This window comes from Ranitomeya variabilis, chromosome 1, assembly GCF_051348905.1.
Source record: "Ranitomeya variabilis isolate aRanVar5 chromosome 1, aRanVar5.hap1, whole genome shotgun sequence".
NCBI lineage: Eukaryota > Metazoa > Chordata > Amphibia > Anura > Dendrobatidae > Ranitomeya > Ranitomeya variabilis.
The window spans coordinates 106,882,427-106,906,592 of record NC_135232.1 but is presented as its reverse complement, the minus strand read 5'-3'; the positions used below and the strand labels follow the sequence as shown (position 1 = coordinate 106,906,592).

The 24,166-nt window shown below is 42.2% G+C and overlaps 1 protein-coding gene across 2 annotated transcripts in view; it reads left to right on the top strand.

The window, feature by feature from the left end:
• Positions 1-24,166, top strand: part of IQGAP2 (IQ motif containing GTPase activating protein 2) — a 398,264-nt gene that overhangs the window by 105,071 nt on the left and 269,027 nt on the right. For both annotated transcript variants that reach the window (XM_077287309.1, XM_077287298.1), the window contains exon 2: positions 17,230-17,329. In XM_077287309.1, coding sequence (XP_077143424.1) covers positions 17,230-17,329 — 100 coding nt within the window. The remainder of the gene's footprint in view (positions 1-17,229; positions 17,330-24,166) is intronic.

Sequence of the window (24,166 nt, the reverse complement as noted above, 5' to 3'; positions counted from 1 at the left end):
CTGCTTTTTTCTTGCCATAATACAATTTCTAACAGTCTATTCAGTAGGACTATCAGCTGTGTATCCACCAGACTTCTGCACAACACAACTGATGGTCCCCACCCCATTTGTAAGGCAAGAAATGCCACTTATTAAACCTGACAGGGCACACCTGTGAAGTGAAAACCATTCCCGGTGACTACCTCTTGAAGCTCATCAAGAGAATGCCATCATTAATAAGTGACATTTCTTGCCTTATAAATGGGGTTGGGACCATCAGTTGTGTTGTGCAGAAGTCTGGTGGATACACAGCTGATAGTCCTACTGAATAGACTGTTAGCTGCTTTTTTCTTGCCATAATACAAATTCTAAGTAAAGAAAAACGAGTGGCCATCATTACTTTAATAATTGAAGGTCAGTCCGAAAAATTGGGAAAACTTTGAAAGTGTCCCCAAGTGCAGTTGCAAAAACCATCAAGCGCTACAAAGAAACTGGCTCACATGAGGACCGCCCCAGGAAAGGAAGACCAAGAGTCGCCTCTGCTTCTGAGGATAAGTTTATCCGAGTCACCTGCCTCAGAAATCACAGGTTAACAGCAGCTCAGATTAGAGACCAGGTCAATGCCACACAGAGTTCTAGCAGCAGACACATCTCTACAACAACTGTTAAAAGGAGACTTTGTGCAGCAGGCCTTCATGGTAAATTTGCTGCTAGGAAACCACTGCTAAGGACAGGCAACAAGCAAAAGAGACTTGTCTGGGCTAAAGAACACAAGGAATGGACATTAGACCAGTGGAAATCTGTGGTTTGGTCGGATGAGTCCAAATTTGAGATCTTTGGTTCCAACCACCGTGTCTTTGTGAGACGTAGAAAAGGTGAACGGATGGACTCTACATGACTGGTTCCCACCGTGAAGCATGGAGGAGGAGGTGTGATGGTGTGGCTGTGCTTTGCTGGTGACATTGTTGAGGATTTATTCGAAATTGAAGGCATACTGAACCAGCATGGCTACCACAGCATCTTGCAGCAGCATGCTATTCCATCCGGTTTGCATTTAGTTGGACCATTATTTATTTTTCAACAGGACAATGACCCCAAACACACCTCCAGGCTGTGTAAGGACTATTTGACCAAGAAGGAGAGTGATGGGGTGCTACGCCAGATGACCTGGCCTCCACAGTCTTCAGACCTGAACCCAATCGAGATGGTTTGGGGTGAGCTGGACCGCAGAGTGAAGGCAAAAGGGCCAGCAAGTGCTAAGCATCTCTGGGAACTCCTTCAAGATTGTTGGAAGACCATTCCCGGTGACTACCTCTTGAAGCTCATCAAGAGAATGCCAAGAGTGTGCAAAGAAAGCTAAAGGTAGCTGCGTTGAAGAACCTAGAATATAAGACATAATTTAAGTTGTTTCACACTTTTTTGTTATGTATATAATTCCACATATGTTAATTCATAGTTTTGATGCCTCCAGTGTGAATTTACAATTTTCATAGTCATGAAAATACAGAAAAATCTTGAAATGAGAAGGTGTGTCCAAACTTTTGGTCTGTACTGTATCTATATTATAAAAAATATATATGTATATTATAAAAAATATATATGTATATTATAAAAAATATATAATATATATTTGAAAGAGGCTCACACATAGAGCTGGAAGGTCGTGCACAAATGGGCTATTTAAAATAGCTTTTTTTTGCACTAAAATGGTGTGCTGCTGCTTTTATTTATTTATTTTTTTCTAATACAAGGGCTGGTATGTACCTGTGAAGCCTTGGACTCAACTATTGCTATTGTTCATGTGCTGCTCTCTGCTCTAATATATATTTATGTTCTATTATATACGTGTAAATATACATTATATAATATAATTTTCTCGTTATAAAAATGTCCCTGGGTTTTTTTTCTTGACTATTTATTACTGATCTGGAATGGTATAAAAAACAAAATTACAATTGTGTTCCTGTCTCTTTTTAAAAATGAGTAAATGTAAGAGTTTATCATTAATTTTTAAACATTGGTTGACCACAATGAGAGCAAAATGGCTTACTTATCACTTGTTCTAGATATTGTTATGGATTTATTCGTAATCCCACTACCTCGTTAGTTTTTCCTGAGATTGCCTCCGGCAGTGCTAGCATGGATTCTCTGTGATCAGGTGAGGAAAGATATCAGGTATGATGTTAGTTGTATTGGCTGAACCCTAGTCGCCATTTATTGGAGACCGGAGTCAGTCTGGTGGCCAAATAATGTGTAATGTTCTGTCAGAATCTCCTTAATCACTAGTAATTTCCTTCCAGAGGACACAGCGGTCATTTTTGGTCATAACTCATAACACACTATTTCTGGCCAGTTACTGTGTAACAAGATGGCCCGGGGTAGTAGTCCCAGCCGAGTCAACTAAGCCACAGTCGGTGAACACCCCGGCACCTTGTACAGAAATGAACAGGACAAACGTAATCCCAGACACAGCTGCAGTCCAACAGGGAAACCGTTTAATAAAAGGGATGGATAAAGTGCAACATTAACTACCTGCTCTCTCCCTAATGACATTCACTGACATACCCACAGCAGCCACTGTGGCCGAAAGAGGAGGTAGTCCAAATGCCGTAATCTGTACGCTTGAAGTCCCTTCTGCGAGGTACTTATGTAGTCCTAATGCCCGTTTTGCTGCCCAAAGGTCCGGGGCAGCACCCTTTCCCTTCCTGGGGTCTGGCAGGGCTCCCAGCCACAGCTGAGCTTCTGCCCTGGGCAAACGTGCCCGGGCTCTGAGACCGAATCAGGAGCTTCCTGCTCCCAAGAGGCTGCAAGTCCAGCCCATCCAGTTAACCTGTGCTGGCCCTGCTTCTAACACATATAATAACATTGCAGACACAGCACAATAATACAGAACACAATGCAATACAACAGTAACAGGAGAGAGAAGCCATGAGGTTCTCCGCAACCTTCTTACAACTGCACTATAACTTTACGTGGGGCACTTAAGTTTTAGGAAATAAGTGATATATTTTGTGTAATAAAAAAGTTATACAACCCCTGGCAAAAATTATAGAATCATTCAGTTGTTTAATTTTGTCGAAAAAAAAAAAAAAAAGCAGATCACAGACTTGGCACAAAACTAAAGTCATTTTAAATGGCAACTTTCTGGCTTTAAGAAACACTAAAAGAAATCAAAAACAAAAAATGTGGTAGTCAGTAATGGTTACTTTTTTTAACCAAGCATAGGGGATAAATTATGGAATACTCACTTCTGAAGAAAAAATTATGGAATCATGAAAAACAAACAAACAAAAGAAAACACTCAAAAACATCACTAGTATTTTGTTGCACCACCTCTGGCTTTTATAACAGCTTGCAGTCTCTGAGGCATGGACTTAATGAGTGTCAAACAGTACTCTTCATCAATATGGCTCCAACTTTCTCTGATTGCTGTTGCCAGATCAGCTTTGCAGGTTGGAGCCTTGTCATGGACGATGTCTGTGATCTGCTTTTTTTTTCTACAAAATTAAACAACTGAATGAATATCCTCCAAGGCCGGTGATTCCATAATTTTTGCCAGGGGTTCTATAAACGTTCCAACATATTTTTTGTATCGATTTCTCATGGGGTTACAAGATCTCCATGTGCTGTTGTTCAAAATACATTTACCGCATATACTCGAGTATAAGCCGAGACCCCTAACTTTGCCACAAAAATATGGGCAAACTTAATGACTCGAGTATAAGCCTAGGGTGGAAAATGCAGCAGCTACCGGTAAATGTTAAAAATAAATAATAAATACCAATAAAAGTAAAATTAATTGAGACATCAGTAGGTTAAGTGTTTTTGAATATCCATATTGAATCAGGAGCCCCATGTAATGCTCCATACAGTTCATGATGGGCCCCATAAGATGCTTCATATAAAAAACCCCCCTTATAATGCTCCATACAGTTTATGATGGGCCCCATAAGATGCTCCATAATAAAATATGCCCCATATAATGCTGCACAAAGGTTAATAATGGCCCCATAAGATGCTCCATAGACACATTTGCCCCATATAATTCTGCACAAATGTTGATTATGGCCCCATAAGATGTTCCATAGAGATATTTACTCCATATAACACTGCACAAATGCTGATTATGGCCCCATAAGATGACCCATAGAAATATTTGCCCCATATAATAATGCACAAATGCCGATTATGGCTCCATAGAGATATTTGCCCCATATAATGCTGCATAAATGCTGATTATGGCCCCATAAGATGACCCATAGAGATTTTTTGCCCCATATGCTGTTGCTGCGATTAAATTAAAAAAAAAACATACGTCACTTCTCGTCGCTCAGGCCCCCAGCACTTGCAGTATTCACCTGTCCTCGTTCCACCGCTGGGCGCCGCTATGTCTTCTGCGTCCTCTGCACTGACGTTCAGGCAGAGGGCGTGCACTAACCACATCATCACACCCTTTGACCTGAGCGTCTCAGCAGAGGATGTGGAAGACACAGCGGCGCCTGGCGGTGGAACGAGGACAGGTGAATATCGTGCAATGCTGCTCACCCTTCCCATTATACTCATGTGCTCCCGGCGCGGTCCCTGGCAGCTTCCCTGATGGTCTTTTCCGGGCGCTGACAGCTTCTTCCAGCGTTGAGCGGTCACCGGTACCACTCATTACATTAATGAATATGCGGCTCCACCCCTATGGGAGTGGAGTCATGTCCAAATTCATTACTGTAATGAGCGGTACCATGTGACCGCTCAACGCTGGAAGAAGCTGTCGGCGGCTGGAGAAGACAATCAGGGAAGCTGCCAGGGACCGCGCCGGGAGCAGGTGAGTATGTCACAGCCACCGCTCCTTGTCCTATACTTGAGACATTGACTCAAGTATAAGCCGAGAGGGCACTTTCAGCCTAAAAAAAATGGGATGAAAATCTCGGCTTATACTCGAGTATATACGATAATTGTTTACTTCCATTTGAATAGAAATCTGCCTTGGCCGTGTGGTGAACATGCAGATGCAAGATAGGCTATGGTTACACAATTTGCATCACGGCTGTGTCTTCTAACAGGATGTGTAGCTGTGCATCCATCACAGGATCAGGACAAATTTTTAACCCCTGGGATTAGATAATGCTAATGCCTTTTGAACGATGGGGAAAAAAATCTTAAAGTGGTTGTCCAGGACTTGTATATTACTAATTAAAATTAATATATTGATGAGCTATTCATCAATTTCAGATTGGTGGGCACAAATCCCCACCAACATACAGCTGTTGGCTGCACCTGCTGTGGCTGGATGTACACAGCCAGGAAAGCACAACTCTGTACACGGTGTATTGGCTATTACCTGGTACTGCATTTCAGCTGACCAGAGATGAGCAAATTGATTAGATGCAAATCAAATTCATGTCAAATTTTAGGAAATTCACTACCTGGCAAATTTAAATAATTTACAGTTTGTTTTGTGAAAATCGGCAAAAAAAATGCTTGCTGCTGAAGTGATGGTCGGGGAACCACCACAGTGCAGAGAGACTAGCATACACAAGATGAGGTGCAAATAACAAAGGGTAAATTTATTGGAAGGTGAGGAATGAAGTGGATGAGGAAGGTGTAAACAGGGGTATGCAATGGCAAAAGATAATTTACAAGAGTTGCATTCTTTAGCTGGGCCGTCAAATAGCGCGGTGCTCCAATTATGACAGACTCAATATACGTCACACAAGCAAATGCAAACAATAAACAAAGAATGATGCTACTCTACATATAGCCTCCGTGGCCTCTACTAAGCGGGCCACACGGCTCCTGTGTTCTATTAAAGCCTACACTAGGCCCTGACATGTGCACAAAACAGGAACAAAATCATGGTGATGTTGGGGACTCAGATCCAGTCCCAAGGGGCCCCCAACAGTCTAGTACAATGGTGTGCACGGCTCTCTGCCAGCTAAGTGACATGTGGTCTTCTCCTTGCTTCTTGGTCCTGGAGGTGCTCCTGGAAACTGTAAATCCCTTTCTCGGTATCTTCGTGCTCCTCAAACTAGCACAGGACAGCCACCTTTGCTAAACCCGAAGATTAAGTCCAATTTCACGAGTCCACTCCGTCCCAGCCTGTGGGTCCTCTTCCTCAGCTACAAGCACAGATGTTCTCTGCAGCAACTTCTGATCACACACTCCCAGGCTCAACCCCTCCCCTTAGCACAGGGCTGTTCATTTTACACAGTCTATTGTAATGGTGAGCAGAACATTCAATCACACCAGACAAGGAGGTGCTGTCTCTTAAAGTGGCAGCGTGTTCCTACTGTCCATAACAGCACCCCCCCCCCACACTGCTATTTGATTACATCAGCCACAGAAGGTTCACATGACTTCAGGAGCAACCGAGTGGGCTTCCTTCTTTGCAGCTATCCTATAGTGTAGCACATCATATAGGCTGTATAAAAGCCAAGGCAAGGAATGCAGCACTGCAACAGTTTTGGGGTGTCTGTTTAGTGAGAGGATGTCACAACTTGGGAATAGCGAGAAAAAGTAAAAATTGAAAGCAGGTGCACGGAACTCCATCTTGAAACTTGTTTAAAAAACATGGATGTGCCCAAGAAGACAGGAGGTAACAAGCGACGCGTTTTGATCACCTTAGTGATATTTGTCAAAGTGTGTGTGAGACAAAACCGCAGTGAAGGATAGTTACACCCATTTACCCATAAACATATATGTTGAGGTTACTTCAACATTAAGTCCGTTTTTGCTTCATAGTTGAAAGGGTTTGGATTCAATCCAAGGAGTCCTCATACTGTTATAAACATCAATTATTGTACCTATGATTTGCTTTAAATACATTTTTGGGGAAAAATTTAGACACTGACGAATTTTGAATTTCTGTCAATTTCACCTCTATTTATGACCTAGTCATCCTGGTCAACCTGGTAAAGAACTGATACCGAAAACAGGCTGCACTACTTGGAAATTACTTACCCCTCCGCTCCACATTGATGATGGAACAGTATGCAGAGCTGTAACTATATTGTGTGAACTTCATTTAATTCAGTCAGAAACAATGCTCCCTAAAGTGCTTCAACCAAGGGCGATGATCACCTCAATGAATGTTTTTCTTGATGTTTGTTTTTTAAAAACATTTTTAAAAATATAATTTTGAATTCCATAGTAGTTTGGCTCATTTCTGAGCCGACTCCATTAAAGTTTTATTGTAGGTTTGTACAACGTTTACTTACATGGTGAATTGGAGGAAAACCCTACTGGAAAGATGACTTCATTCTTCAGTGTCACATTTATAGAAATCAGCAACAACATCCAGATTTAGAGCCTGACATTTAAATTCTGTTGCCATGGGACCCCGCTGCAGCAATATGTCTCTGGCAGCTATATTTTGCATTATACATAGTATAATATGGTATTGCAGCTTCATCATAGAAAATGTAGCTTGAATATAAGAATAGCAACAATCCCCAATAATGTGCTAGTTGGGGTCCGAAACAGAAGTTTGTAATTCTCAGACTTGATCATTACTATGTCCAGAACCATTTTCTAGCAGCAGCATGTGTGTATTGTAGTTTATCTATTGTTTATACAGTTGGGCAGAAGTAGCCAGGCTCCATGCTCCATCTCTAATGCAAATGTTAGGCTCCAGCAGCAAGGCTAGGAGTAAACTGTCTGGCAGCGGCTCACTCCCCTCTCCTCACTGAGAACACGTGCACACTTGGTGAACCGAGTTAAAAAGTTCATATGTATGGGGAGGTTGGGAGGAATTGCTGCTGTAAGCTGAACATTCCATCTAACAATTGAAAGTGTATGGACACCTTATGGCTATGTGTGCTCAACACCTTTTTCAGATGCCTGAAAAATCTGTAAAAAAACAAACAAAAAACATTCAGCGACACAGTACAGCATCCGTTTTTTATGGATACATTACAGTTCTGTAACATGGGAAACTGTAAATGATTGATAGCTGCTGAAAAAACTGATTGTATGCAGATGACAAGTGAGAAAAAAAATCATCTGAGTTCTCTAGATGAAACTAAACGATTTTTTTATCCTTTCATGTGAACCTACCCATTTTTTTTTTTTTTTTACCATGCAGTGTGTATAAAGACGGGCCATTTATATTCCGGCCCTGAACCCCAGAATCTATATATTATAATGGCTCAGATTCAGTGGATTCAGAGCTTTAAATGTTTATGGCCTATATGTAAATGAGAGACTTCTGATTCTGGATTATAACGTTATCTTGAGACTTGCAAGCTGCTGATTTGCATGCGGCATATGTACAGCTCTGAGTAAACGCTTCTACACAATTCACAATGCGAAAAGAACAGCCTTCTGCCCCTCGGCCTTTATGTTATATCTTGTCTATATTAAGAAACCCTTTTTATTTTTTATCCTGGCGTTATGGGAACCTGTCAGGTGATTGATACTTGCTTGAACAGGGGATGGAGGGGATCACTCAGTTAGGGTCCTCTCCCCCCCCCCCCCCATATCTCCTCTAATAAAGGACCCTCTCGCCCGTAACTAAATGAGGTCCTTCATAAAAATTATGACCCTTAAATTAATAGTGATTTCTGTAAAAAGTGTATGGGAGAGTGAGCAATTGGGGAAAGCTGCCTTTCTGTATCACTCGTAGGGCTTGTGCAGACGACTAATGCAGCGCCCCAGGGTCCTGGTCGTTGCAGTAACGTCGCTCTGCCGCTAAGGGGAGTGATGTTACGTCTGATTGCACTAAAAGAGTTCACCTGCAAAGGTATCACAGTCACACACTACACTTCACACTCCGGCCACCAGGGGGAGCAAAAGGTTCTATGTATTAGGCCACTCCTCAAACTCTGGTAAAACTGGGGGTTGGATAGGAAGTTAGGGAGAAGCTGACTGGGTTTTGCCCAGGTAACATCTAGTGAGAGGAGAGCGTTACTTGGGAAGATTCAGGGGGGTCCCTGTCAGGGGTGATCCTGACAGTGGCCTAGCAAAAGGACAGATCGTTACGGAGCCGCGCCTGCACCTCATTGCGGCGGCATCTTAAAGGACACGAAGTGAAGTATATTGTGGAGAAGTGAGAAACGAGATCACAGCATAAAGGAGATAGAACCAGGAGGAGTCATGCCCCAAGATCGGCAACATCCTTCTGAGGCGCGTAGCCGGTGGCCGGAATGCCGAGGAAGTAATAGGCTCTACGCATTACTTTGAACTACGGCAGGGCAGTTAACTCTAGGTTGGCTGTCTCACCTTTTACACCTAATGAAGACAACGGAGGCAGTTGTGGGAGAGGGGCGTCTCTATGGTCCCTATAAAATAACTCCAGGCCTACCCCGTCATACGGGTGCGTCCTATCCAAACCATCTGGGGGACGGAGAGAAAGAACAGAAACATACACGACAGTTGTGAGGAGTATCCCGTGGTGCTCAGCAGGGAGGTACTACAACACCCAGGCGCTAGTAGGTAGGCTACTGATTTCCACCTGCAAAGGAAACTCTGGATGTGCCTTCAGACCGGCCGGTCTCAGCCAGCCCTGTTAGCAGTGCTCTGGATTGTGGATGCCGAAGCCTTCAGTAAAAAGGTAGAGAGACTGCAACCCTGTGTCCTCGTCATTTACTGCAACCTACACCATCACCTACACCTTTTATTGGGCGCCCCTTAGCAGGGCCACAGACCGGGTCGGGCCACCGTGACATTCCTAGAACCGAGAGACCCGGTACCGAGTACCCCGCTGCCCTGCGTCTGGGGGCTGCTCCAACTAACATGGGGACGAGTGCTGTCTGCCTGAATGTGCTCGTCCGTTTATTACAATCAAGGAGACGTGCACATGATTTTTGCCTACAATTGAGTCTGTGCAAGACAAAAATCATTGCATGACTGTGTTTGATCCATTATTCAGATCGTACTTGGCCATCTGAGTGCAGTCTGATTGCACAGATTCACAGGATGGAGAAGATGGAGACTTTCTTCTTTATCTTCTCGTCAGCCAAGAAAATCAGATCACACTGTGCTGACGCTCAGATCAAAGTCTGGTCAGAGTGTGATTAGCCACAGATCAGATTTTCTCGGATGACAAATACGCTCATCAGGGAGTTTTTATGCAATATGTTTGCAGCAGAATTTCTACAAAAGAAATCCTGCAACAAATTCAGAACGGCTACGGTATATACGGTATATAATACACTCCGATATTGTGCAGATTTTGCTGTTTTTATTTCTGTGCAAATTATACACTTTTATCGCCGACTGTTTTGTATTTATGATATTTGTGTTTTACATCTACAGCATAAATTGACATGTTGCAGAGCTCTGATCTGCACCAACAGGCTGGATTTGGATAAGATTTCATAAAATCTCAATTAGTTTATTGGCAAAAGAAACCATTGAGGAACATTTCATTACGATTGCCCAAATTGTTTTGTACACATTGTGACATTTTATAGTTGTGAATGCCAGAACCCAATATACACTATTGCTACGTATGTTTTTATTACCTGCACCAAAAAGTAAAAACCATTAGAAAAGGGTGCATGATTAACCTTTTAGTGTGAAATACGACAAATTTAGAAAAGTATTCATATAGTATACAAGTCACAAGAAAAAAAAAAATGGAACAAATCAATTTCTATTCCAGGAAGTCCGAAGTACCAAAGCGTAATCCTTGTGTACAATTTGCCTGTCTTGCATATTATACATGCTGCTGTATTCTCTAGGCTTGAAAAAAAAGCCGGATATGGCCGAAACGGTTCCGCCATATCTGCCTTTTTTCAAACCACAGGATACAGCTTGGAAATGTTAACATTTTCAGAATAGTCTTGTCTCCAGATCCTCCTTTTTTAACATTGCACTATATTTATTAGGAATGAAATTTCATAAATATGGAGTGGCGGAGTTTGAGTGAGTACACTAAAGATTTAGTCCAAATTAATCCATTTTTGATAAATGTGGGTCATTCTGTTTACTATTGCACCATAATAGCACAATTTACCATATAACTGACATTTGTTTATTATTTCTTCACCACCACATAGTGAACCCCAGGAATGATTTTCTCAGTTGCGCCCAGGATGCCCCAGTCCAACGCTGGTTTTATAACACAACTTCTTTCAAGCAGTTCTATTTAGGAAGTGTCCAGATAATTGTGAAATCTCTTCATCAATGAACTAATGAAATTTCTGATCTATTTTGTTACAGTTCAAAAATGTAAATGGGGAAAAAATTTGTCACCTGCTCTTATCTCTGTCCCTAAACCATATGCCATTTGCAAAACCAGACAATAAATGCATTAATTTATTTTTTAACTTCACTAATGTTGGTTTTTGCCAATAATGGTAATTTGTAATAATGACCAGTGACATACCGCTAATGTTTGCAGGCTATGTGGCCGCTATGGGGCCTGTGAGTCAGGGGGACCCAGTTCTAGGGCTGGCATTGGCCTCCCCCTCCACCTGTCATCCATCACACGTTCAACTTTATTGAGATCCTGGCTCTCTTATCCATCATTCTTCCTTGGGGTCTTGATGTCTCAGCACACAAGGCGCAATGATATCATTACATGGCGATAGCTGCGCTGAGGTATGCGGTGCTTCAGAATGCCATTATACAGTGTGAAGAGATGGGGGGCCATTATAATGTATGGAGGGCTGTGTGGGGGTCAGTTTTGGGATCATACTGTTAGGGTCACCATACATAGTCTCCCGTCCCTGCTCAGAAATCTCCGAATCCCCACAGCGCACAGTGCGTCTACTGGGGGGAGCCATAAGTCTGCCGTCACACGGAGTGACTACAGACTTAGCGATTTGGACCAGACAAACCCTTTATGGCAGGTGTACTTGTAGGGTCATCATACTGTGCATGTGGAATTTACTGTGGAGGAATTCACTATGGGGGTATCATGCTGTGTAATTAGGCTACTTTCACACTTTCTTTTTGTGGGGTACATCGTGGTGCAGTAAAATGACGTATCGACGGACATCAAGAAAATAGGTAAAAACATGTGCGACCTATCCAGTGTAATGACGGATCCGTTGTACGGGGACGAGAGAGAGATTGATTTTCCCAGACTTGAAAATCCTCTCGGGCATGCTCAGAAGGGAAAAACTGGATCCGTCGCTGGATTCGTGTGTGTGACGGTCAGCTCAGCGACGGAGCCTTCCATTGTTGCCGACGATGGGCAGCGCAGGATGCGTCGCTAACCGATTTTCCGACGTGCACAAAAAACTTTCCTCTGAACGTTTTCTCTGCACGTCGGACCGCTATTTTACGACGGATCCAGTTCACGACGGATGAAACTGATGGCCATCCGTCACAATCCGCCGCTAATACAAGTCTATGGGAAAATGCAGGATCCTGTAAATTTTTTTGCAGGATCCTGCATTCTCAAAAAATAGACGGATTGTGACGCGGAAGTGTGAAAGTAGCCTAAGGGGCACTTTTGGGTTCAGTGGTAGGGGAATCTAGGGCTATAGTAGGAGGAAAATTAGTTTGTAAAGATTGCAGAGTTGTGTGAGGTGCTCTTCTGTGACCCCACCAAATATATATATATATATATATATATATATATATATATATATATATATATATATATATATATATATATATATATATATATACATACATATACACTCACTGGCCACTTTATTAGGTACACCTGTCCAACTTCTTGTTAACACTTAATTTCTAATCAGCCAATCACATGGCGGCAACTCAGTGCATTTAGGCATGTAGACATGGTCAAGACAATCTCCTGCAGTTCAAACCGAGCATCAGTATGGGGAAGAAAGGTTATTTGAGTGCCTTTGAACGTGGCATGGTTGTTGGTGCCAGAAGGGCTGGTCTGAGTATTTCAGAAACTGCTGATCTACTGGGATTTTCACGCACAACCATCTCTAGGGTTTACAGAGAATGGTCCGAAAAAGAAAAAAAATCCAGTGAGCGGCAGTTCTGTGCGCGAAAATGCCTTGTTGATGCCAGAGGTCAGAGGAGAATGGGCAGACTGGTTCGAGCTGATAGAAAGGCAACAGTGACTCAAATCGCCACCCGTTACAACCAAGGTAGGCCTAAGAGCATCTCTGAATGCACAGTGCGTCAAACTTTGAGGCAGATGGGCTACAGCAGCAGAAGACCACACCGGGTACCACTCCTTTCAGCTAAGAACAGGAAACTGAGGCTACAATTTGCACAAGCTCATCGAAATTGGACAGTAGAAGATTGGAAAAACGTTGCTTGGTCTGATGAGTCTCGATTTCTGCTGCGACATTCGGATGGTAGGGTCAGAATTTGGCGTAAACAACATGAAAGCATGGATCCATCCTGCCTTGTATGGAGCATCTTTGGGATGTGCAGCCGACAAATGTGCGGCAACTGTGTGATGCCATCATGTCAATATGGACCAAAATCTCTGAGGAATGCTTCCAGCACCTTGTTGAATCTATGCCACGAAGAATTGAGGCAGTTCTGAAGGCAAAAGGGGGTCCAACCCGTTACTAGCATGGTGTACCTAATAAAGTGGCCGGTGAGTGTATATATATATATATGTGTGTGTGTATATATATTTTTTTTTAGGGTGGCCCAATTAGAACTTCTGCTATGGGGCCCCATGATTTCTATGTATGCTCCTGTAGAGGACTGCACTTTTTTGTTTGTTTGGGATTTTATGTTTGTGATGGTAAATCTTTTACATTCGCTCCACTTATGCATATCCTATTTGCTCTGCCTGTGTATTGAATGTACAGTGGCTAACGAGGGCGCTTCATCTGAGAACAGAGGGCATCAGTTCCTTTGTTGTTTTTCTTGACTTTTGGCCAACACATTGTGTTAAGTGCTGTTAAGGAGCTCTACTGGATACAAATGTAGAAATACATCAATAATTTCTCAGGAAAAAAAACAATGTACAATCAAAAACAATGACTTTTCTTTATTTAACTCCTAAAAGGTCCATGTCCTGAGGTCATTTAGAAGATTTTCTGTTGATGATTTTTCAGGCAACATTCCCAATTATATTTGAGAATTATTATATAGCTGCAGGGGCCAGATGAATAATATTTTGTTTTTAGGCTCCGTTCACATCAGCCTTGGGAATTCTGTTTTTGTATTCCGTATTAGGAACAGAAACCTGTAATAAAAGCCTGGAATGGATCTGTCGCATGACGGACCCCAAAGACACCAGACACAGCACTTCAACATAGATTAGGCTCTATGTTACAAAATGGTAAATTTGCAGCATAAATTGATATGCGATTTTCTCTACAATGCCTGGATGAGATTTCGTAAAAATCTTAACCACATGATGTTGTATGCCTGTATCCATCTCATTGGAACATACCGTACCTACCGTAATTGTTTAATTTCACATCCACTACATTTTCTTTGCTTGTATAGTATAGAGCAGTGGTCCCCAGTAGTGATGAGCGAGCGTGCTTGGATATGGTGTTATCCGAGCATGCTCGAGTGCTAATTGAGCTTTTCGCCGTGCTCACAAGGCTGCAGCTCCATGTCTCACGGCTGTTTGAGAGTTGCAACACATGCAGGGTTTACCTATTTGTTAGGCAATCCCTACATTTGTTGCAGTTGTCGAACAGCTGTGAGACATGCAACTGCGGCGGCTCGAGCATAGTATTTGAGCACACAGAGATGCTCAATTAGTACTCGAGCATACTCGGACAACGCCATATCCGAGCATGCTCGCTCATCACTAGTCCCCAACCTTTCTTACTTTGAGCAGAACATTCAATTTTGAGAAATGGTCCCGAGCCATATCCAGTGCGCCCATCATCTCCAGCCATTGTGTCCCCCTGAGCTTCTATTACCAGTATAATAACAGCCAAATCTTCCCGACAGAACTGTTTGCAACTCTCCCTTACAGGCCGTATACTTACACCCAGGGGTTCCGTACTTTGACCCCAACTCCTTTCATGAAACAATCCCATCAAATTGTCGCATCCGGCTTCAACACCCCTCTAACTAATAGTATCTTCCTATCTCTATCTTACCATATTTATCCCCAGCCTGTATGTGCACATCTACAACTTCTTATCTGAACAAGGCAACTCACAAAAGTCACCACCTGGAGACCTTCTGTTCATAGCTGTGTGTTAGACCTTGTGCTAATGCACCAAGTTGGCAGAGAGCAGCAAACAACGCATCATGGGCCCGTGGGACACGTGTAGCTCCCAAGCCACAGATTAGGGACCCCTGGTATAGCGGCAACAATATATTCTTCTGCTTTGTTAAAGAGGACTCACATAAGCCATTATCTGTCATATAGGCCTTAAGGTACCGTTACACTAAACGACTTACCAACGATCACGACCAGCGATACGACCTGGCCGTGATCGTTGGTAAGTCGTTGTGTGGTCGCTGGGGAGCTGTCACACAGACAGCTCTCTCCAGCGACCAACGATCAGGGGAACGACTTCAGCATCGTTAAAACTGTCTTCAACTATGCCGAAGTCCCCCTGCAGCACCCGGGTAACCAGGGTAAACATTGGGTTACTAAGTGCAGGGCCGCGCTTAGTAACCCGATATTTACCCTGGTTACCATTGTAAAAGTAAAAAAAAAAAACACTACATACTCACATTCTGATGTCTGTCACGTCCCCCGCCGGTGTCCACAGGGTTAAAACTGCTTTCGGCAGGAGCGCTGCTATGCACGCACTGCTGCCGAGAGCTTCCCTGCACTGAATGTGTCAGCGCCGGCAGTAACAGCGGTGACGTCACCGCTGTGCTCTGCTTTACGGCCGGCGCTGACAGTCAGTGCAGGAAAGCTCTCGGCAGCAGCGCGTGCATATTAGCAGCGCTCCTGCCGAAAGCAGTTTTAACCCTGTGGACGCCGGGGGGCGTGACAGACATCAGGATGTGAGTATGTACTGTTTTTTTTTTTTTTACTTCTACAATGGTAACCAGGGTAAATATCGGGTTACTAAGCGCGGCCCTGCGCCGATATTTACCCTGGTTACAAGTGAACACATCGCTGGATCGGCGTCACACACGCCGATCCAGCGATGACAGCGGGTGATCAGCGACCAAAAAAAGTTCCTGATCATTCCCATCGACCAACGATCTCCCAGCAGGGGCCTGATTGTTGGTCGCTGTCACACATAACGAGATCGTTAGCGGGATCGTTGCTACGTCACCAAAAGCGTGACGTTGCAACGATATCGTTAACGATATCGTTATGTTTGACTCGGCCTTTATAGTCTAATTTCCCCAACACACACATCCACTCTAAACACTTGTGCAGTTACACACTACACATATAAATACACTAGGGCAAACTTCATAGAAAGCCAATGTTTTTGTAATTTGAGATTAAAACACTATGACCCCAGTTCATCAAGATCAGCAATTTTCACTCTTGTCTTGATAATGATTCTTGGTGAAGTCAAATGCTTCAGATTCAAGAAGAAGCAGAAGCCTTTTAATGAATTAAGAATGACTAACAAATGATGTGTGCCCCATAACAAATCTTATTCCAGTCAGGGTTTGGCGCAAGGAACTGCACAGCTCATCATGATTTACAGTACATGAACTGTGAAATCACGCCCCTGCCGCACCGAAGCTCCATGTATTTTGACCGTGAAAATGGCAAAAGTCAGATTTTTTTTTTTTTTGCGCAACACAGGGTTGACCAAAAAAATTGCTACTTTTCAAAGCATCATACACCAGTTTTCTATTTGATGTATAAGAGTCAGTATGCCATTTCAAAAGAGAAATATGCTATATTCTAATGATCAGGTTTGGGTGTCTTTGCTCAAAAAATTCAGATGGCTAAGGTTAACATCACTACATCTTTTTTTTTTTTAATAAATATCTGGCTTGGTTTGCTGGTGGTATGGGTTAAAATAGCTTGTTGTCATGAATTATGTCTTGCTATATGTGACACTATGGATCTGCTGAAAAAAGATTTTGGAAAATTCCATCACTGTCTGGCATTTATGAACATACTCCCCGTGCACATCTGGCTACACTTTTACCTTTTGTTATTCCAGCCTTTAGGATTGGCTGAGCATTATAGAGTTTTCCCCAGCAAGACAAAACAGTAACCAGCAGAAGACAAAACTTAAACACGCAAAAGGAAGTGTTTAATATAAAGCCAAACAGGCGGCCAAATCCAAGTCCGAGCAGGAAAACTCCACATCATTCCCTTGAGGCTTTGAAATGATTATGTAATTGGCAGAAGTAACTATGTAAATATACAGTCCATTTATTAAGTAGGGTCTGTTTTTCTTTTATAGTGGTCAGTCCTGTAATTATGTGTGGTTTGACTTTTTCTTTTCTTCTTGCTTTCAGCAATCGTGGATGATGAAAGGCTTTCAGCGGAGGAAATGGATGAGAGAAGACGACAAAATATTGCTTATGAGTATTTATGTCACCTAGAGGAAGCAAAAAGGTAACCAGTAATTCCAATATGCTTATTGAAAACCATTTCCCTGGGCCTGGTGGTAGACTTGAGGCGTGTGAATGATCCATTCCTAAAAACAAGAAAGGTTTGTCCTCTCTAGTCACCAAGGATCAGCTGTTTTAGAGAAAAAAATAAGTTCAGCATTTAGGTTTTCTTTATTCATCCATGTTTACCCAAAGGGTTTGTAAGGTATGTAGATCTGTTTTTTTATTTAACTCGCTTATATAGTGCCAGCAACTCTACAAAGTTCTAGACATCATCATCACTGACCACATCTCTGTCAGTATGTTTTTGAAGTGTGGGAAGAAACTGTGGAGTACCCGGAGGAAACCCACCCAAACATGGGGAGAACATACAAAGTCCTTGTAGATATTGTCTTTGGTGGGATTAAAACCCAGGACTTCAGCGTTGTAAGGCCTAAGTTCTATCCACTGGACCTCCGTTTAGCCCGTCAGAGGTGGTGGTGGTTTTCTTTTAGGGCCATAGCCATCCACAACACGATGCAGATTAGGATGTCATAATGGTGAGTGTATGTTGTAGTTATCAACCATCCCAGCATGGGAGATACCATGTTATTATATTGTGTTTCTTCTTATATTGTGTGGAGCAGTTGATTTAGGGAGATTTTGTAAATGAGGTGGGACTGAAGTAGTCGAAGTGAAGTGTTGTGTTGTACCCAGTGTTAAAGTAGATCAGCATCTGAAGAGCCATCTAGAAGTAGGAGTGCTGTGGACATTTGAACTTAATAGATTGAAAATGTGAAAGGAGAGCTTAGAGAGGTACTACAAGAGATTCATACCTTCTGGAGACACTTTGGGACCTGAAGCAAGATGCCAGATAAGAATATCATGTAATGGCAATTTTAATATGGGAAGAACCACTATTTCCTAATCTGAACTTGGCAAAGAAGTTGCTGCTGGGGAAAGATGATCATTGGTGATCTTTCCATGGCAGAGTAAAAACAGTTACACAGCTTTTATCTTGGCAGTCCTATGTGTTCGAATATGCATTACAACAAAGTGTAGAGGAGCTGCGCATGCTCAGGTACTATGTATGCATAAATAATTGATTATTAGCACTTATCTTACTGCTTTTGAGGCTCGAAATGAGTGAAATAAACCCTGCTGGAAGAGTTAGAGGCATAAAAAGCTAATATCTAAAGAATACTGACACTCTCATTTGTCTTAACCCCTTTCTGTCATTGGACGTACTATTCCGTCCATGGGGGGTGGGCCCTACTTCCCAAGGACGGAATAGTACGTCCAGCGTGATCGGCCGCGCTCACAGGGGGAGCGCGGCCGGGTGTCAGCTGCCTATCGCAGCTGACATCCGGCGCTATGTGCCAGGAGCGGTCACGGATCGCATTAACCCCCGGCACACTGCGATCAAACATGATTGCGGTGTGCTGGCGGTTTAGGGAAGCATCGGGCAGGGAGGGGGCTCCCTGCGGGCTTCCCTGAGACCCCCGCAGCAACGCGTTGTGATCGCGTTGCTCCGAGGGTCTCCTACCTCCTTCCCCGCTGCAGGTCCCGGATCCAAGATGGCCGCGGCATCCGGGTCCTGCAGGGAGGGAGGTGGCTTACCGAGTGCCTGCTCAGAGCAGGCACTGGTAAGCCTGCAGTGCTCTAAGTCAGATCGGTGATCTGACGGAGTGCTGTGCAAACTGTCAGATCACCGATCTGTGATGTTTCCCCCTGGGACAAAGTAAAAAAGTTTAAAAAAAAAATGTCCACATGTGTAAAAAAAAAATAATAAAAAAAATTCCTAAATAAAAAAAAATATATATATTATTCCCATAAATACATTTCTTTATCTAAATAATAAACAAAAAACAATAAAAGTACACATATTTAGTATCGCCGCGTCCGTAACGACCCAACCTATAAAACTGTCCCACTAGTTAACCCCTTCAGTAAACACCGTAAGAAAAAGAGGCAAAAAAACAACGCTTTATCATACCGCCGAATAAAAAGTGGAATAAAACGCGATCAAAAAGACATATATAAATAACCATGGTACCGCTGAAAGCGTCATTTTGTCCCGCAAAAAAAGAGCCACGATACAGCATCATCAGCAAAAAAATAAAAAAGTTATAGTCCTCAGAATAAAGCAATGCCAAAATAATTGTTTTTTCTATAAAATAGCTTTTATCGTATAAAAGCGCCAAAACATAAAAAAATGATATAAATGAGATATCTCTGTAATTGTACTGACCCGAAGAATAAAACTGCTTTATCAATTTTACCAAACGCGGAACGGTATAAACGCCTCCCCCAAAAGAAATTAATGAATAGCTGGTTTTTGGTCATTCTGTCTCACAAAAATCGGAATAAAAAGCGATCAAAAAATGTCACGTGCCCGAAAATGTTACCAATAAAAACGTCAACTCGTCCCGCAAAAAACAAGACCTCTGTGGTCTCAAATATGGAAAAATTATAGCTCTCAAAATGTGGTAACGCAAAAAATATTTTTTGCAATAAAAAGCGTCTTTCAGTGTGTGACGGCTGCCAATCATAAAAATCCGCTAAAAAACCCGCTATAAAAGTAAATCAAACCCCCTTCATCACCCCCTTAGTTAGGGAAAAATTAAAAAATAAAAAAAACGTATTTATTTCCATTTTCCCATTAGGGCTAGGGTTAGGGTTACGGTTAGGGTTAGGGCTAGGGTTAGGGTTGGGGCTAGGGTTAAGGCTACAGTTAGGGTTTGGGCTAAAGTTAGGGTTGGGGCTAAAGTTAGGGTTAGGGTTTGGATTACATTTACGGTTGGGAATAGGGTTGGGATTAGGGTTAGGGGTGTGTCTGGGTTAGAGGTGTGGTTAGGGTTACCGTTGGGATTAGGGTTAGGGGTGTGTTTGCATTAGGGTTTCAGTTATAATTGGGGGTTTCCACTGTTTAGGCACATCAGGGGCTCTCCAAACGCGACATGGCGTCTGATCTCAATTCCAGCCAATTCTGCGTTGAAAAAGTAAAACAGTGCTCCTTCCCTTCCGAGCTCTCCCGTGTGCCCACACAGGGGTTTACCCCAACATATGGGGTATCAGCGTATTCAGGACAAATTGGACAACAACTTTTGGGGTCCAAGTTCTCCTGTTACCCTTGGGAAAATACAAAACTGGGGGCTAAAATATAATTTTTGTGGGAAAAATTTTTTGTTTTATTTTTACGGCTCTGCATTATAAACTTCTGTGAAGCCCTTGGTGAGTCAAAGTGCTCACCACACATCTAGGTAAGTTCCTTAGGGGGTCTACTTTCCAAAATGGTGTCACTTGTGTGGGGTTTCAATGTTTAGGCACATCAGTGGCTCTCCAAACGCAACATGGTGTCCCATCTCAATTCCTGTCAATTTTGCATTGAAAAGTCAAACGGCGCTCCTTCCCTTCCGAGCTCTGCCATGCGCCCAAACAGTGGTTTACCCCCACATATGGGGTATCGGCGTACTCAGGACAAATTGTAGAACAACATTTGCGGTCCATTTTCTCCTGTTACCCTTGGTAAAATAAAACAAATTGGAGCTGAAGTAAATTTTTTGTGAAAAAAAGTTAAATGTTCATTTTTTATTTAAACATTCCAAAAATTTCTGTGAAACACCTGAAGGGTTAATAAACTTCTTGAATGTGGTTTTGAGCACCTTGAGGGGTGCAGTTTTTAGAATGGTGTCACACTTGGGTATTTTCTATCATATAGACCCCTCAAAATGACTTCAAATGAGATGTGGTCCCTAAAAAAAAAATGGTGTTGTAAAAATGAGAAATTGCTGGTCAACTTTTAACCCTTATAACTCCCTAACAAAAAAAAATTTTGGTTCCAAAATTGTGCTGATGTAAAGTAGACATGTGGGAAATGTTACTTATTAAGTATTTTGTGTGACATCTCTCTGTGATTTAATTGCATAAAAATTCAAAGTTGGAAAATTGCAAAATTTTCAAAATTTTCGCCAAATTTCCGTTTTTTTCACAAATAAACGCAGGTAATATCAAAGAAATTTTACCACTATCATGAAGTACAATATGTCGCGAGAAAACATTGGAACGCTTCAACGGATCCCAGTGATTCTGACAGAGTTATAACCTCATAAAGGGACAGTGGTCAGAATTGTAAAAATTTCCATAACGTGCAAACCACCCTTGGGGGTAAAGGGGTTAAGGAGTTTACTCAATGACTGAAAGCTAGCCCATTGGGGCAGACTGTTACATTTCTTAGTATTAGTAAGTGAAGTTGGCAAATTGCACTGTTCCCAAGTTTTCTATTTCCACAGATTCTTGGGAAAAATCCATGCCTGGGTTAAACTGCTGCTTCAGGGAAAGTGAAGCATTGAAAATTAATCACCCTGCATTTAATGCACTGGACAACCTGCGTTGGAGACCAATGACTTATGTTGTTGCTATGCCCTCCTTGAAGACAGTCCCTTTAAGGCTCTTTACATATTGATGCATGAATAGTGCTTAGATTACATTTTTATTTTATTTTGATACCAAAACCTGGGCTGTAATTTCACATTTTAAGTCAATGAGATCCATTAGGACAGTTTGCAAATTAATCTAGTATTGCTGTCAAGACTCTTAAAAATCAAAGTCACCGGTGGAAACTAATGCTATTGGATACATTCTGTTTTTATGGTATAGAATCAAGAGTTGATGCTCATTTTCTCTTTAACACGTACACTGTGTTTATAATTATTTGGCAAGTGAGTATTTTGAGCATGTCATCATTTTTATGCAGATTTTCTCCGAGCTTAAATGCTTATTGAATGAAGCAGATCAGGTGATGTGTATTTGTGTAATGAGGGAGGATGCAGCCTATTGATACAACACCCTTTATCAAGGTGGCAGAATTATTAGGCAGCTTGGCAAAATGGGCCAAAAAACGATGACACATTTTTTACTATTCAGAGTCAGAAAAATCTGAGTGTTAGAGGGATGCAGCCACTCTTGAAACTGCTAAGATATTGGGGCATGATCACAGAACCATCAAAAGTTTTTGTTGCAAATGGTCAACAGGATCACAAAATATATGTTGAGAAAAAAAAACCACGCACATTAACTGCTAAACGTTTGAGAAGAATCAAACGTGCAGCGACCAGGAAGCCATTATCCTCCAGTGCTGTCATATTCCAGAACTGCAACCTCCCTGGAGGCCCAGAAGTACAAGGTGTTCAGTGCTCAGTGACAGATACCCGACCACCACTAAACACATCACAGTAGGTGAAACATCAAGACTGGGCCAAGAAATATCTAAAGGCAGATTCTTCAAAGGCTTATGGATTGATGAGATGAAAGTGACTACTGATGGACCAGATGGATGGGTGAGTGGCTGGATCTGTAATGGACCACAGACTGTCACTTTGAGTCAGATTCAAACAAGGTGGAGGGGAGTACTGCTATGTGCTGGTATTGTTAAAGATGAACTAGTTGGACTATTTTGGGTTGAAAATGGACTAAAAATCAACTCGTAACGTAAGTTAAAGTCTGCTTCTTTCAAGAAAACCATGATTTTTATGCAGGACAATGCCCGATCACATGCATTGAAGTCTCCATTGCTTGGCTGCCAATAATGGCCTTAAAGATGACAGAATAATGACATGGTCCCTGCCTCACCTGACCTAAACCCTATTGAGTACTTGTGAGCCCTCCTTAATTAAGATTTATGGTGAAATCAAACAGTCGCCTCTCTAACCGGTGTCTGGGAGGCTTTTAGGTGGTGCTGCCCAAAAAGTTTCTAAACAGATTAAGAAACTGGCAGACCTCATGGATTGAATTCTTATAGCGGTTATCAAAATGAAGGAAGGATATATTGGTCATGGATATACCGTGTATACGAGGAATGTGGATACCATGATTCTTGGGGATCTCAATAACCATCCATTGTAGATTAGTCTCTGGTCCCCAGTGCCAAGTGCTGTATTTGGCATGGTCTTTAGTTGATAGATGAGCGCTCCATCTTTTAGCCTTCTGTTTTATGCCATTTTCTGCCTTTTTTCCCCTTTTAGTCTGGTTGTTATATGGTATTGAGCAGCATGTTCTCCATGTGGCACTTCATTAAGTTGTATTAGTGTAATGCTCATTTCTCTACTCCAAGGGAAATTATTCTAAATTTGGCTCCATTCCAGCTCTGCTGCAGCGGGCAGAAGCACTTATATATGTAAAGCACGGTGTTAAACAGAAAAATCCTAACATTTACGGTGTGCATGCAGTGATAATGTATAATACCAATAATAACTTGTCCACAAGTATTTAGGCATGAGGAGAAAATGACCTAGAATCTCATTTATGCCCTTTCCTGTGCATCCACGGTGGATAATATCACACCATTACCTAGCCCTTTTCTGCTGCTAACCTTGCAGGAAAAAGAATGCGAATAATTTGTATTTAATGCTGTATTGAACTATGGAAGGACATGCCTTTCCTCCAAGTCAAGCTGTTCGACAAATGAACAAAGGGAATTGGTTGCTCACTTGCGTTAGCAGTGGCGTAGCTTAAAACTTGTAGGTCCCAATGCAAGACCTCAAATACCGTCCACAGTAATCACCATTTTTTTCATAGTATTGGTCTTCTCATATTTGTCTGAGACCTTTTTTCCCCTTTCAGCTCCAGGTGCAACTACCCTGCACCAACTATAGTTACACCCACATGCGTTAGGGAGCAAACTGACCATAGCTATAGGGGTGTAAAAGTAGCAACAGCACCTGCAGTCATCAGAGGTTAAGCCTTTCAATACTTGGAACCTCTGATCCCATCTGTTGGGGCTGGAGCAAATCTTGAATTAAATAGTTGTGCACCCACAATATCTACACTAATCAGGAGTATAAATATTTATTAAATCTACAAA